This window comes from Morus notabilis, unplaced genomic scaffold (assembly GCF_000414095.1).
Source record: "Morus notabilis unplaced genomic scaffold, ASM41409v2 Scaffold812, whole genome shotgun sequence".
NCBI classification, from domain to species: domain Eukaryota; kingdom Viridiplantae; phylum Streptophyta; class Magnoliopsida; order Rosales; family Moraceae; genus Morus; species Morus notabilis.
This window is the reverse complement of record NW_010361467.1, coordinates 215,190-232,181: the sequence shown is the minus strand read 5'-3', so window position 1 is coordinate 232,181 and position 16,992 is coordinate 215,190. Positions and strand designations below refer to the sequence as shown.

The 16,992-nt window shown below is 31.7% G+C and overlaps 1 protein-coding gene across 1 annotated transcript; it reads left to right on the top strand.

The window, feature by feature from the left end:
- The first annotated feature begins 12,567 nt into the window (after window positions 1–12,567).
- LOC21394722 (ethylene-responsive transcription factor CRF4) lies at window positions 12,568–14,192 on the top strand. Its single transcript, XM_010099567.2, has one exon. The coding sequence runs from the start codon at window positions 12,975–12,977 to the stop codon at window positions 14,082–14,084; it is 1,110 nt and encodes a 369-aa protein (XP_010097869.2). The 5' UTR covers window positions 12,568–12,974; the 3' UTR covers window positions 14,085–14,192.
- The last annotated feature ends 2,800 nt before the right edge of the window (window positions 14,193–16,992 follow it).

Here is a 16,992-nt window from a genome sequence, read left to right as displayed (position 1 = left end):
TTTTTTTTTTTTTTAAAGAATCCTTCTGTTGTTTTGGGATATAAAGTTCAAGTTCATGCTTTGTTTTTGTTCTTGTAAATTTCGTGTCCTCAGTTTTAGAATTGTTCCCGTTTTTATCTTTTATATTTTTCAAGAAATAAAAAATGAAAATAATTTTAAAACCGCGTTTGGCACAATAAACATAAAAAATAGAAATAAAAATGATTTTTTTGATTTAATGTAAAATGAGAGAGAAATGAAAAATGACTTTTAGTCGTTTTTCATTTTTTGTCTTCGTTTTCTCATCTCTCGAACAGAGAGAAAAAAAGAGAGACATTAATGAATTTTTTTATACTGAAAATAATCTCATAATAAAATTACTAAAAATATTTTTAAAAATAATTTATGTCTGAGATTAAAATTATTTTTATTTTTATTTTCATATAAAAAATAAAATTATTTTGAAACGAGTTTCAAACGGTCCTATAATTGTCATTGGGATGATGGGCCTTTAAACAACAGGGATAACAGGCCTATTAAACATTGTAAACCTGACGGTGCATTAGAGAGAGAAAGACGCCGGTGAATTGGAGGAATACTACTTCTAAAGAATTTTAGAACTTAAATATCGATTTTTTTCCTGAAAATTTACTCCTAATTTTTACATCAAAATGTTACAGATAACTAACTACACTTCCAAATTAGTATACTGTATGCAGCCTGATTTGTACGATTTTTATTGTTGTGTAAATTGGGCACATAGTCTAACCAGAATATATATCTCTTTTATGTATAAATTTAATTCAAATCTTTCCGCAAAGTAATATAGTCGAACACCAACTCTTTAAATCTTGCCCACACGTATGTCTGAATTTTTACTCCTTATTTTTAATTAATTTTTTTTGTTAAATAAATAAATATTAATTAAGAATAAGACGTAAAAATCAATACTTATGTAACTTTTAAGAGTAAGTTTAACAATTTTTTCTAAAAAGGACCCATTTTCCCCTCTAGTTTTCTCTTTTTCCGTTTCTCTTTGAAGCTTATGCCCTGCAATCCTCGATTAAGTCAAGCACCTTTGTTCTTAAGTTTTTTTTTTTTTTTTTTTTTTTTTTTTTTCCCCTCTTTCCTTTATTTTTTTTTTTTTTTTTTTTTTTTTTTTTTTTTTTTTTTTTTCCCCTCTGTCCTTAACTTTAATTTTTTTTCTTCTTTTTAAGAAAGCGTTACATGACAAAAGCTTTCGAGGGTTTTCTTTGTTTCTTTTCATGAAGTTTTATTTCCCCTCGGGAGAGAATATTAAAAAAAAAAAAAAAAAAAAAAAAACTCCATTTTATCAACGCCAATATTGAAACAACGGCAAGAAACCAAATACTGCTTCGAACGTGAGCTTATACATATACATGATTTTAGTCATACCTCGAGCCTTTGTCGTGATTTTAAGTAAATTTTATAAAGAATTGTGCACAACATTTTTATATTCCGTACTTGATACACACACAGATATATATATATATATATATGTATTGTGATGTTTATATACCAATATAAAACTCAGGCCACTTCACCGCAGATTGATATTAAGAAGCCCCGAAACTCACGAATGAAGAAGAACTTTAATGCATAGGAATGCCAAAATATGAATAAACTATATACAAGTTCCCAATAAAAAAAAAAAAAAAAAAAAGCAAAGGAAAACTGGTCCATTCAACTCTCCAAGTGTCGTATCACAAATATTATAATTGAAAAAAATCTAAAGGACATGGGCGACCCATGTCGTATATATATGTCTAATACTTTTTTAGATACAATTACACGTACAGAATCTTCATTATTCCACAAAAAAAAAAAAAAAAAAAAATCTGAGTGTGAGTCTAGCTAATTTATTCTAATAAACTCCAAATTAAGATATTTATATATAAATTATATAAACCCGGCAAAAGGGTCGTGCCCACGAGTGGAGAGTGGGGAAAAATGGTCCCTGAAAATCAGATTCATGCCACTCAATATCTTGTAACTCAATTACCTAATCTCACTTTGGTGTGTCTTCAGGGCTTGTCTCTACTGAAGACATTATTGCACGAAGAGTATAATTCTCAGATAGTTCATTTTTAGTGGAGTATTATGTGGCGCATAGTTGAAGCTCAGATGAGTTGTATTTTTTTTTTTTTTTTTGATAAACAATCAAAAGTTAGTCTCCTAATGATGGATTATATTATTATTAATCACTAACCGTTTATCAAATTGCTTTCTGATATTCGGTGAAGGAACATAATTATAATCTTACAAATGCTAATCTTAAACACAATTTATATGTAAATAGAGTTAAGTGACGTGTATGCCACCGATATCGACATTAATGATCTCTATTGAATTATGCAGAGTGGAATAAAGGTCGTGTAACATGACAACTAAGAGGACGTTTGGTTTATGTATTCATAATCATGATTCAGAACTATTCTCATTTTACGTGTATTTTTTTGTGAGAGAAAATACTATAAAGAATCATTAATCATGATTCAAAATCATGAATGAATATAAAAAACAAACATCATCTAAATGATTTTATCAAAAAAAAGGAGATCATTGATCCTCACATCCCCATCTACTAGCCTCCAATTTCATCGTAATCCTCAAAAATTCATATATATCAAATACACAACCTCACTATTTCAAAAGATAAAGTGCATGTGTAAAGAATCGAACGTCTAACAGATAAGAAAGAGATTGTTTGGTACCTAGATTCGTTCCCTGATTCGAATCATGGTTCGTGGTTTGCTACAATATTTTCTCTCATAAAAAATACACGTAAATAAAAAATGGTTCTAATCACATGGTTCTAATCCATAAACCAAATGTAAATAATCGTCCTTTACTGTTATACTAAAACTACTGGAGTGACTAACTAAACTGATTTAAAATTTCCAATTCATTGGCTAAACATTTTCTTCTCAAAATATACATCTCTTTTTTTTTATTATTTAAAGTTTGGTCATAAAGTTCATAGGTTAAATTAAAGAAGTTTCTTCTCTACCAAATCCATGTTGCTCTCCCAATAATATGGCTTTGAAATCGAAAAAAGAAAGGATTATATAAGTCATAACTAAACCCATAAGCTCTCCAACACCTCAAAATTTGCAATAAAACCACAAGACATGTCTCTCCACCAAATCCCCCACTTTGAGGCACGAAATATTTGCATCTTAAAAAGCCCACTTATTATTTCCCTCAGATTCAGAGCATTTTGGATTCCAAGCTAATCAGCAAATTGCAAATGCACTAACTCCATTAACCCATATAACCTTTCTCTCTGCATACTCAAATTATAATCAATTTTCATGACCAAAAAAAAGTATTTAAACAAATTGTCATTATAATTGGGAGCCACATCACCCCCACATGGGGAGGTACACGTGCCATTCCCACGGTTACCGCCACGGCGTAAATAGCGCCGGTCACCGGTTGGTGAACCATTGAAGTGTCAGTAGGGCCCACCGGCTGAGCCGGTCACCAACTGTCGTCGAGTCTCAAGACAAAACCCCATACACCTCTCTTTGTTTATTCATAGTGTTTCCCAAAACCTTTTACCCTGATATATATATATATATATATACACTTTATCATTGCAAGTAATTTTAAGCATAATAAACTAATACATAATAATATGCACTGCTTGAAAGCAATTTCTTTCTTTCTTTTTTTCTTTGAAAATGGACGTAAAAAAGAAAAACTATATATATATATATATTATCCTTTTAGATTTTTGCTACAGTCTTCTAATATATAGAAGAAACATATTGCCACCTAATATAAAAAAATAAAAACTTAACATTATATTTATTTAACGTAAGGTTGATGTTCAAAAAGCATACCCTCAAGAAATTTAGCCATCCTCTAGTACTATTATATCTCTACAAGGTCAGTGTCACATTTAATAAATGTCATATTACACTTTTCATATCAACATATTATATATGGAAGCGTGGTCTTCTTAGAAAAACCGTAGACAAGATCTTAGTTTCGCAACTGTTTATAGAAACATGTTCATATATATATATTTTTTTTGCCTAAAAGAATTGATCATGCACAAATACTTTTTTTTTTCTCCTAATGAAAAAGGGTTGATCATGCACAATACTTAGAGCCCATAGAACATTTCTCTTCCGATTTCTTCCGATCTTTATTCAAAAGAGTAAAAAGGGCCAGTGAGTTAATCAAAACATACAGTATTATGAGTGAGTACCGCTGTAGATTTTCCAATTTTCTGTTTTCAAAAGCATATAAAAGAACCGCCTAAGTTAGTGATACAAGTGTCCCACAAGTCAACCTCAAGTTATTACAAGTACGTAAAAATCTTACTTCCCATGAAAAAAAAAAAAGAAAAAAGAAAACACCGACTTTTGAAAAAAAAAAAAAAAAAGAAAGAAAGAAAATTAAAGGAGATCGACTCGACATAATTAGTAAAGAAAAAAAGTCTAAAGTGATATTTTCTCTCGGTAGATGCTAGATATTTAAGCTTTAGCACACGATGGCCGCACGTCTCTTGAACAAGGAACAGATTATTTTGTTGAGTAACTCAATATCGAGGAGGGCATGTGACAATCTGTGAAAATCAGCACTTGTGTGTGCATATACATACATATATATATATATATATATGTATGTATCTGTGTATATAATAAAATTAGAGACCAAGCTAGCTAGGAACTTACTAGCCAGTTACTATTTATATACACAGAGAGATTCATGTCTTATTCATTTCACCAATTCGAGTTTTAAGTTTCTACAATTAAAAGTTCTAAAAAAATGTCATATCTAACTTTTTCTGTAACAGTTAAAAACTCTTAAAAAATATCATATCTCAGTTCAAATTAAAAACTCAAACCCGTAAAATGAACGAGACCTCAAAGTATTTACTTTTAAAGCAACTAGATGATTTAGTCAAAAGACACCATATCTTCTAACCAGAAGAGGGGAAAAAAAACAAAGAAGCTAGAACGTCAAACATTGATCTGCCGTAACGAGGGAAGAAAATATGCATTAACTTTAAAATAATTAATTAATTGGTAAGGAGATACTGATCTTATTTTGTCATGCCATTTTGTATTTAATTAACTAAACTAACACGCGAAACCGCGAAGATAACTCAATTAAAACTTTTAGGATAGAGTTAAGCAACTACGACAGGATATAAATGATGTTGCCGACTCTTTGAATTTAATTAGTAGAGCGCTACTGAAAATAGAAATGGAAGTTATCATTAATTCTTCATGTGTTTTGATATATATAGCATATGATTCTTTTTCAAAAGATGATAAAAGAAATCCAGAAGATGGGTTTTTATTCAATTTTTAAAATGTTTTGATCTTTTCGAACATGAGAGAGAGAGAGAGAGAGAGAGAGAGAGAGAGAGAGAGACCAACATCTCTTGCTTGAAGTAGAAGCTTAATTGTGAAACTTTTATTTTATTTTATTTTATTTTATATCTTCATGTGTTTTGATATATATAGCATATGATTCTTTTTCAAAAGATGATAAGAGAAATCCAGAAGATGGGTTTTTATTAAAATTTTAAAATGTTTTGATCTTTTCGAACGTTAGAGAGAGAGAGATTAGAGAGAGAGAGAGAGACCAACATCTCTTGCTTGAAGTAGAAGCTTAATTATGAGACCTTTTTTTTTTTTTTTTTTTTTTTTTTGAATGAGAGCTTATTATACTTATTTAATTTATTGTTTGGGCTACTTATAATTTGTTGACAAATTTGCTAGCTCTCTCCCATTAAAATCTGAGCCAAGTTGTTTTGTTATAGCGCAAGTGCACAAGCACACACAAATATTAAGACTAGACCGACACAATAATAAAGCTTTAAAGTCGTGAGGAAGAGCCTGCAGGGACGTGGTGGCCCTTCTTTTTAGAATGGATCTTGTTTTTGTATTTAATTCTTTCGGAATTTTAATTGGGGATTAATTAGTTTACGTGTCCATATATATGTACGTGGCCTTGTTGCTCTTCATCCATATATATATATATATATATACATTTGTTATTTTTAGTTTATATATTTTCATTTTTGAATTCTTCAACTTTGGTTAATGATCATTCCTTTCCTGCTTAATAATTGTATATTTCTTCTTTATTCTTTTCACCATTAAATGTTGTTTGATTTTAATTATTCTTTTCAAGTAATTAAGTACACTTGTACAGAAATTCTATTTTTGGGAGTACCATCCTATAACCTATAAGGTTAGGTAATTAAATATATTTATCGAAACGAATGCATATGATATATTCATGATTATATGAGAAATTATCTATTGATTAGCTAGATGCATAGATTAGTAAGACATATTAAAGTAAACTTGACATTTAATTAAGTATAGTACTGATTTCTTGTTGACACAGACACACACATCACCTTTTTGTTTTATGAATTAGACATGGTGATAGTGTATATATAGTTAATTAGCAATCTCTTAGTTAAAGTATATTTATACATATATATATGTGTGTGTATATATGTATATATATGTGTATATATATAGACACACACGCACATATTAAGGGAGAGTGTGAAACGTGTACATATGCATGAACCTAATGGTGTTTCTAGACTTTTTTTCTTTTTTTTTTTTTTTTTTTTTTTTTTTTTTTTTTTTTTTTTTTGGATCATGCATGTCTTTAATTTGATGTGAAATTTGGAGGGGATTTTCTCCTACTTACCGTTGAAACATAAAGAGCAGGATCAGCCGGTAACACTCAAATCAAGGGCATCTGGGCTTTGCCGCGCGCGGATAATTAACTAATTTATGATTGAGCTAGTAAGAGCTTATACATAAGAGACTGATAATTGTAAAAAAGAATCAAACACGTATCTTGGACTTGATGCTCATTGACTTTATACCCCATTTGCCAACTTAGTTTTAGCAAACAACCAAATGTATATAACAAAAACCAAGCTAATACTACGTATTTTCAGTTCCATAAGTGAGGATATCAAAACAAATACCAATGTCATCCATGATTTTATTATATACATTATTACACATAAGTGTGTGTGTGTATGTGTGTGTGTATGTGTGTGTGTGTGTGTATATATATATATATATATATATATATAGACACACACACACACAACTCAGAAGCAGACCACCCGGTGATTTGTCGAATTTGGTGTTCTTCCTTAGCTGTCCTTTTTGGATATTTATGGATATTTATGGCTCACTTGGCTCAATGGGCAGGGCCAGAGTCCGAGAAGCTGCTCTATTTTTGATTTTGTCTTTTCGAATCCACAAATTTGCAACCCAACAAAACATGGGATCTTCAAATGCCTCTCTCTCTCTCTCTCTCTCAGTACTATACTACTCACTAATGTTATAATTAATAGGGTTAGATATATATATTTGACTTTCTGGTGACCTTATAATATATTTGAAAATGACCACCTTTCATTTTCATCGCTAAAAAATTGATTTTATCATTATTCAGATTAATATTGGTATTGAATTATAATTATTGATAAACTCTATGATTGAATTATGGTGATAATTAAGCTAATTATAATGACTACTCTATTCTAGCTAGTTTGATATATTTTCTTCTTACTTGTCATTCTAACACTACTACAATTTAACAAATAAGACACAAGAACAACCGGATATTCCTTTTACTAAATTAGTTATCAACTTGAGCAGGAATTAGAATTTAGAGAAACATATATATGGCCTAAGAAAAGTATGTCTCATATTAAGTTTGGTGGGGATAGATATATAGAAATACTATATATTTTTGTTTTTTCTCTTTTGTTCTTTTTGTAAAAAAGTAGCAATGTCAAAAAAAAAAAAAAATAATTCAGAACGAAGGAAAACAAAATGAAGTGACAAATATTCCCAAATGTTCTCTTTAAAAAGGTCCCCAAATGTTTTTTTTTTTTTTTTTTTTTTTGCAAGCTAGGATAAGAAAAACAAAATGCTACCTACCAAATTTTATTTTAGAAACGAAGATAGACTAGTCATTTAGAAAACTAGAAAGTAAAAAAAAAAAAAAAAAGTCTTAAAATAGTTTTTTTCCCCATGAAAACAAAAGTTGCAGAGATCCTAGTGAAGTTATACTAGTCTTAACTCTCCGCACATATGTAAAACTTTGCATGTAAATTATTTTGTCTGAAACTAATCAGACAAGCCCGTTATTAATACACGACCAAGCCGACAAGAGCTTATTAGTTTTCACTCACTCACACACACAAAAGAAACTAGTACGGCAATTTCAGAGTGGTTTTCATCCTTAGAGTGTGTCCTAGTCCTAGAGATGTGTTCCGTGAATTCATGTGACAAACCGCAGTACCAAATGGTAATGCCAATTAATATTAAGGAGACGTATATATATATATATATATATATATATACATATTTTCTACAGTCTGTATGTATACACGTACGTGCATGCTTTTGTTTTGACCACACAAAAAAAGTACATAAAAACAAATAAAAAAAGGCATAATAAGAAATTTATAAGGTATAACATATATTCTTTATCCGTTTTACATTTAGGGAAAAAATACGAATCCAAAAAGCAAAAAAAAAAAAATATACGTATATCTTTTTCAAAAAAAAAAAGATGATATATACATATATATGTATCATATTCTACATAATTTTGGTGATAAACACAAAATATTCGAAAATAATAATAAAAAAGCCATAATAAGAAATTTATAAGGTAACTATTCTTCCCTTTTACATTTAGGAAAAAAGTAATACAAATCCAAAAAGCAAAATATATATACATATATACAGTTTTTTTTTTTTAAAAATGATATATATATATATATATACATATTCTACATAATTTTGGCGATAAACACAAAATATTCGAAAATAAAAATAAAATTAACATATTCTATATCCCTTTCATATTTTTAAAAAAATTTATATATATGTATAAACCCAAAAGCCAAAAAAAAATCATTTTATTTATGTTTCTTTTTTCAAAAAAAAAAAAAAGAAGGAAACACACACATATAAATGTGAACATATTATCATATTTTTGGCGATAAACACAAAACGTTGACCTAACTGTGATCGTGAGAGTCTAACAATCAATCATTTGGTGACACATAAAGACGTCGATCTGCACAGCTAGTTACTACTATGCAGGACCGATGAAAGCCAGATCAGCAAAATTGCACAAACGCGAATAAATCCCCTGTACAAGTTTGTGGCTTTTGGGAAAATTTAAATCAATTTCAGAACCAAACAAGTCGGCTTATTTGTTTGATATAGTGTTTTAAACCCAATGTTTTTATGTATATTGTTTCTATTTTTCTAATTATGAAATACCAAAACAGGGCCGGTACCTGGGTCCCTACCTCTAGCCAAACATCAATTTTAGCCGATTTTCCAACTACGTATTCTTCATAAAAATAATAAATATTGAAGAAAATGTTGAAGACGATCAAAGTTTTGGTCAAAAAATTTGAAATTTTAACCTTCCTAGTCAACTTCATTATGGCTAGCAGGAAAATGTCTAGAAACTGTGGCCGTGTTTATCATTAATCTAGTTTTTATTTTTTACGTTTTTGAGAAAGAAAAAATGAAAACGTTTTCAAAACGACATTAGTCGTTTTTTATTTTTTATTTTTGTTTTCTTCTCTCTCGAGCATAGAGAGAGAAAGAGAGACATTATTGAATTTTTTTTATACTCAAAACAATCTATTGATAAAACTACCAAACGCATTTTCAAAAATGATTTATGTCTGAAATTAAAAACGTTTTCATTTTTATTTTCATATAAAAAAATAAAATTATTTTACAACGAGTTTCAAATACGTCTTGTGTTTTATCTTATGTGCTTTTTTATTGTGCCTTTTTAGTTCCTTGGCTCTCGGAGCTTTCATGCGTCGTGCCAAATATAATTTTCAAAAATATCACGTAGCGATATTGTATCAACCGTCAATGATGGGAAAAATACAAATTCAAACGAGCTAATTACTTAAAAATACTTTTGTTACTTTAACATATAGTTCGATAATTATATTGTAGTGCTTCAATGTTAGAGGCTGCGTCAACTCTATTTTCCCTCCCTTTTTTTTCCTGCGCATATGGAAAAGCCTTCTCGTCTGAAATTGAGATTAACATGGTATTTTGGTTAAATTAGACAAAAAAAATCAGGAAATTAATTAATGTGGAAAGTAATTCATTTTATTTATTTAGGTACGTTTAAGTATAGTATGGAAAATAATTTATCGTATTTATATAAATACACGGATTAATATGTTTGAATACAAATTTGGGGCACGTATGCATTCCTTGGTGCATGCACGTGTACTAGGTAATCAACTAGGAAATTCTCTATTTTTCAAAAAAAACAAAAAAAGGAAATAAGAAAATAGGAAACAAATACCACGAAATTGTTTGTTTTATATATATATATATATATATTACTTAAAAATGACACACTCTTCACATTAAAAAGAAAATCTAGAACCAAAAATAAAAAGGAAAGTAATTTTTCTTTTCGAAGGGGTAAGAAATTACCTGTTAGATGTTACCGCAAGAAACGGGTAAAAGGCCTTTTATTTTATTTTATTTTATTTTATTTTATTTTTATATCTGACGGAAACGCAAACCCACACGCGCTCTTAGGCAGATGTGGTGAGATGCATATTAACAAGCCTCTGAAAATTTGTAAGCTTTTTTCCTTTTCAATGCGAAAAAATTAAAATTCTTGAAAAAGGCTTTGCAAGGGAAAAAAAATAAAAAGAAAAAGGCGATTTTTTACAGAAATTAAAGCTGTAACAAGAACGGCAAAAATAGTTGACTAAAAAAAAGAGAAGAAAAAGAAACTTTACTTTTCCTTCCTTTGCCACTGTTTACTTTAACAGAAATAAATTCCTTCATTCATTCTTATATTGGTTTTATATATTTAAAAAATTAAAAAAGTATTGGTAGCTTCTCTGAAAGAGCCTACTTATCGTTCTATGTCAAATTATCAATGAAATTTCAGAGCAGAAAATTGTAATTAACATTAAAGAATTAGTAAAGTATATCTTATATACTTTACCGTAAAATCTCTTTTAACGTTTTACAAAATCTATTAGTGAAATACAATCATATTTTTTAAATTGTTTTACGTAAATTATTTTTTTTTAAAATGATTTATTACAAGCCATTTGATTTTATAATAAATTATTTAGCTTAAGTTTATTAGTGCGATTGCTCCTGAAAACATAAAATTTTGGCATTTTAATTTGCAAAAACAATCAAGTATAACAAGGAGGCAATCATGCAAAGAAAAGGTGAGAGAGAATTAACTTTTGTCTCTAATTCCACTTCAAAAAAAAAAAAAAAACTTTTGTCTCTAATTCAAAAGGTTGTTTTAATAGAATAGTAAAAAGCTCTAAAAAAATGCCACATCTCAACTCGAATTGAAAACTCAAATCCGTAAAGTGAACGAGGTCTAAGCGTTTCGTTTTCTAATTTTATAACGCCCATAATTCATTTACAGTGATAAAATAAAGACTAAAATGCATAAACAATAATAAAAATGATAAAACTAGAGTAAAAAAAAAAAAATCTTTGTTTTTTTAATAATAAAAAGTAGTGGCCAATTTACCGTGGTTGAGGAAGGTGTTAAAACATAAAAAGCGCGTGATATAAGCATATCTCGGTAGGAGAAACAACGAGAACAGAAAAAACCCAGAGACGTACAAAACCGATTTTATAAATGGCGGCGAATTCTAGGTTGCCCGCCACGTTACTTGCAGCTGTGAAAAAGGGTAAATATTAAAAAGTTTAAACAAAAAGTTAAAAAAAAAAAAAAATTTAAACCAAGTTTAAATTTTTAAAAAAAAAATATACTTATCCCGCAAATTATATTAAAGATTTAGCCAGGCCAGCAAAAACTGAATTGTCACACACTTAAATCATATTGCCGAAAATACCCTCACACAGCTATTATTACCGTTTCTCGGTGATTAGCTATTTAGGGGTCGAATTAAGATAACAGAAGAGGAGTAATCAGCACAAGTGGACCTTTTCTAGTTGGTCAAATAATTTGACCGACTAATTAACCAGGGGGCCGGGTATCTTGGGCCTCACGTGACATCCCATCACGGAGTTCAAGATAAATCAGACGCTGACCCAGCGCCTTATGATGGTCTCTCTCCATTGGGCCAAACTCTCCTTGGGCCCACATATTACACGTGGCAAGATCCTAGAGCATCACTGAGATGCGGCGGGTCGTGTTTTCGTTATTTCATCTCCGCGGCTGTCACCGGGATCTTCGGACCGACCCCGACCGGCTCTTGATATGACTTGCTTTAAAATTAACCCATCCCCATTTAAAACTAAAAGATATTTTATTTTTCAATTTAAAAAAAAAAAATCTTTTAAGTAATTAAAGTTACCCGTTTTAAGGAAAAAAAAAAGAAAAAGAAACTAATAAAGGTTGGAACATTATAATAATGCTTTTGTCTTCCGAGTTTTTCTTATTTCGGCTGTTGGGGATCCTATAAAACTGCGATTCCAGCGTTTTGGTCGCACCATTAGCACCATCTGAACTCTCTCTGCTTCTCACTTCTCTCTCTATCTCTTCAAACTCACCACTCTACTCTTTCTCTCTCTAATCTCTAGAGAGAGTTTCTTCTCTTCATTGAAACACTCTCTCTCCTACAGACATTTTTTTCGCTGGCAAGGAAGAAAGCAGTGGGAGTAGTACTAGTACTGTGTCAATTACTCATTTTCCTTTTCCGCTTGGGTTTTTTTTTTTTCCTTTTCTGCGCCTGTGACTTCCTTCATAAAGGAGAGAGAAACTCTGAAATGTCGCTTCTGTAATTTCCCTTTTTCCCTGTACTGGCTTCTTCAGCCTTTTGGGTGCTCCTCATCTCAGTCCAAAAGAGTGATTTTCTTTGTATCACTGTTACTAAGCTTGATTGTTACGGTTTTCTTTCGCTTTTTTGCCCTTTCTCTATTCCTATGAGAATCTGAAGAGAAAAAAATTGAATGATGGAGCAGAGTATTCTATGTCCGATAAAATACACGGAGCATCGGAGCGTCACGAAGAAGGTGAGGAAACAGTCGAGGAAGTCGTTGTGTTCGCCGTCATCGTCGTCGTCGGCGGAGTTTAGCCCCGCCGTGCCGAGAGTCGTGAGGATATCCGTTATGGACCCTTACGCCACCGACTCGTCGGACGACGAAGAAGACGAGGGTGAGTTTATTTTCAGCCGTCAGCGGGTGAAGAGATATGTCAATGAGATTAAGATTGAGACGAGTTGTAAGCCGAGAATCGCCGCAGTTAATGCTCGGAAGAGACCGGCGGTGGAGGCGCCGGCGCATCGGAGGCCGATCAAGACCACGACGACGAACGGGAGGAAGTTCCGCGGCGTGCGGCAGCGGCCGTGGGGAAAATGGGCGGCGGAGATTAGAGATCCGGCGAGGCGCGTGAGGTTGTGGCTGGGGACGTACGACACGGCGGAGGAGGCAGCGATGGTGTACGACAACGCCGCGATTAAGCTTCGCGGCCCCGACGCGCTCACGAACTTCGTCACGCCGTTTCAGAAGGATCAGAATCCGGAGTTGCCGGAGGAGAACAAGGCCTCTTCTGCATCCGCCTCCGTCTCCGGCTACGATTCCGGCGATGAGTCGCGGAATCTCTCGTCTCCGACGTCGGTGCTTCACTTCAGGACTCATTCAACTGAAGAAGCCGAGGCGCCGCAGAAGCCGGTGGAGCCGTTAGAGGCCGAGGTCTGTCAACCTCTATTACTGAAAGCACCGAAACAAGTAATGATAGTCGAAGAATGTCAAGGCGAGACGAGTATCGCAGATGATTTGGGAGAGTACTGGCCTCTTGACTTCCCGTCGTTCGACGACGACGTTTTCAAGTTCGAATCGCCGGAATCGGAGACGCTGTTCGAGCCGTCGTTCCTCTTTGACGAAAACGACGACGTTTCGGCGATTACATCCTTACCGGAGAGCGTACTGAAGGAGGATTTCAGCGACATGTTTCTGGACTCGTTTGAGACGTCGTCGCCGCCGTTGCCGTCGGCGGCGTGGCAAGGGGACGATCTGTTTCAAGATATTTTGTTCGGTTCCGATCCTCTTGTGGTCCTCTGAGCAAGGACTGAGCACTGTCATTGGACCGAGTGTTGCCGCCGTTGGCTTGCCGATTTCTCGGCAGATTTTGTTCAGGCTGCAGCAAAAATCAATGCGACAAAAAAAAAATAATAATGAAAAAAAATATTTTGTTTTTTTGTTTTATGTTATCCTATTTTAGGCTTTAGTATTTGTTTATTTTTGTTGAGATATTTCTGCTAGTGAAATTAGCGGAGAAGTTAGTTTTGCCTCAAGACTCTTGTGTTGCCAAATAACCTAGTGTACTTAATTGTATAAGTTATTTTCAATGAAAATTTGCTATGCGTTACTATTATCATTAATCACTTGCCATTATTGACTAAATTAAGACTATTAGGAATATTTGGTACTTTTCTTTTAATTTTTTATTTTATTTTATACTCGTTATGGTATTCTAGAATTATATGTAATGGTAGCATGGCATTATTTGTGCCCCCACACATACACGAGGCAGCGCAATTTGCGGTTATGGCGGCCGAGTTATTTCAAATCGGTGATACCCAAGTATGAATTCTTATTCTACCCAAAAAAAAAAAAAAGTGTGAATTCGTAGCCTTAAATTTACATTTCTTTTCAGTTGGACTTTTACCACGATTTGTTTTTTTGTTCTAAAATCTTTGGTTTGGTCGGAAGTGTATGACTATGAACATAATGCCGACTCAAAATACAGCAACATAATAAATGTAAGGCACAATTATTTTCGAACAATATAATAAAAAGAGAGCAATTTTAATTTCAATTACAAAGTTGTCGCTGCAGCCGCAAAGCAAAAGTTTATGAAGTGGGAAATACTGTGCCCAAAACAAAAAAGCCAATTTAATAAATGATGGTTTAAGGAGTTGCATAATTTGCTTAGGCCTAGAGTCGTTTTAGGTATAAAAGTTGGCTAATTACTATTTTGACGTTTCTGGCTTTGAATTTGGATAAGCACATATTTGATGCATATTATTACATATTATATATCTTTTACCTTTTTTCTCATTAGAATAAACTTAGTTAATTTAAAGATAAATATTAGATTCACTCTTTCTGTAATTCTCTTTATTAATTTTTGTATTCACTTGATCTAGTATGTAAGGTTGGTAATTTGTGTTTCCGTGTCGTGTTCGGGCCGGCACGATTATAACATGACACGATTATAATGAACACGAACACGACACGATTAATAAACGTGTCAAAAACCCAAACACGAAACGCTAATAACACGGTTAATATGACACGATACGCGAACATAATTACTAAACGTGCCGTGACGGGCCGACACGAAAAAAACACGTTAATGACCCGTTTATGACCCAACTAGCAAAAATAGTGAAATTTTATATTGTATTCAAAACTATATTAATTGACTACTTAATATCACTTATATTTAAAATCATGCATAATAGCCAACACACATTAAAATATCTAAATATCAAACACACACACACACACACACACACACACACACATATATATATTTTTTTTTATATATATATATATATGATACTACTAGATTATCAAGTATATATGTTTCAAAACATATCAATTACCAAACATCCAAGAAGTTTGAAAACATAACCAAGTACATTTAAATAAGTTTGAAAACATAACCAAACATTTGAATGTTTAAGTGTATAAAACATAAAATAAATATAGAAAAATGTCTTCTTCGAGCCTTGAGGTTGAATGCCCAACTACATTCTAAAAACTAAAATTTGTTTCCAAAGATTGAGTCAGAAGTAGGGTTTTGTCTAATATATATAGGCTTAATAAACGGGTCGGGCTGATAATGGCCCGTATAACTAAACGGGTTAAGCGTGTTAAACGGGCTGGCACGAATCCATCCCATTTATTTTCGTGTTATTCGTGTCAGCCCGTTAATGACCCAATTAATAATTGTGCGGTCTAAACCCATTTATCTCGTGTCATTTTCGTATCGTATCTAAAATTACCGGCCCTACTAGTACGTATTTGGGTGATACTTCAAAACTGGTTGTTGTGTCACACATTATGTTGACAATTAATAAGCATTTTTACGTATTATTATTATTATTATTATTATTATTATTATTATTATTATTATTATTTGAGAAAATATGTCTGTGAAGGGTTGGTTCTTTTTTTTTTTTTTTTTTTTTAAAAAAATTTAAGGTGCTGTTTTACACATTAAAACGGAGTCGGGTGTGAATTTATGATAAGCCTATGTCTACAACATAATAAATTGTCGTAATTTTAGTACTAAGAGAAAAAAAAAAATCCAACATTGATGGTTGCACAACCAACATTGGAAAGTATAAAAGAAGAATCTAACGAAAAGGGAATCAAATCTAGGGAACTTTACGTTTTATAAATAAAATGCAAAACAAGTACTCTATGTGGGTTCTTAGGCAGAAATTTTTTTTTAATATTTTTTATTAGCAATATGATACGAATCCTAACTATATATATATATATATATATATAAAGATATATAATACGAATTTGGGAAAAAAAATTCATACAATTATAGTAACCTTAAGAATTGTCATTCTCTTCTTACTTTTCTTTTTTCCTCCATCTAATTTCTTTTTGTTTTAAGGGGAAATTTTATAGCAGATTGTTCTTGCTGTTCTTAAATTATCTGAATGCAAATTTGAATTGAAAATCAAAGCTGATCTGTTGTTCTTTGCAAAAAGAAAAAGAAAAACCTATCTGGCTCTCTCATATGCTACCATGTCTTGTAGATAAAGATTTCTATTGGCTGCTAATTTGAAATTTTAATTTCTACGAAACTACTTATTAATATCACAAAAAACACGGTGTGTGTGTATATATATATATATATATATATATATATAATTTAAAGTAAGAAATTCAAGCTCTACTGAGACGTTTGGTTCATGAATTCGGAATCATGATTCATGATTTT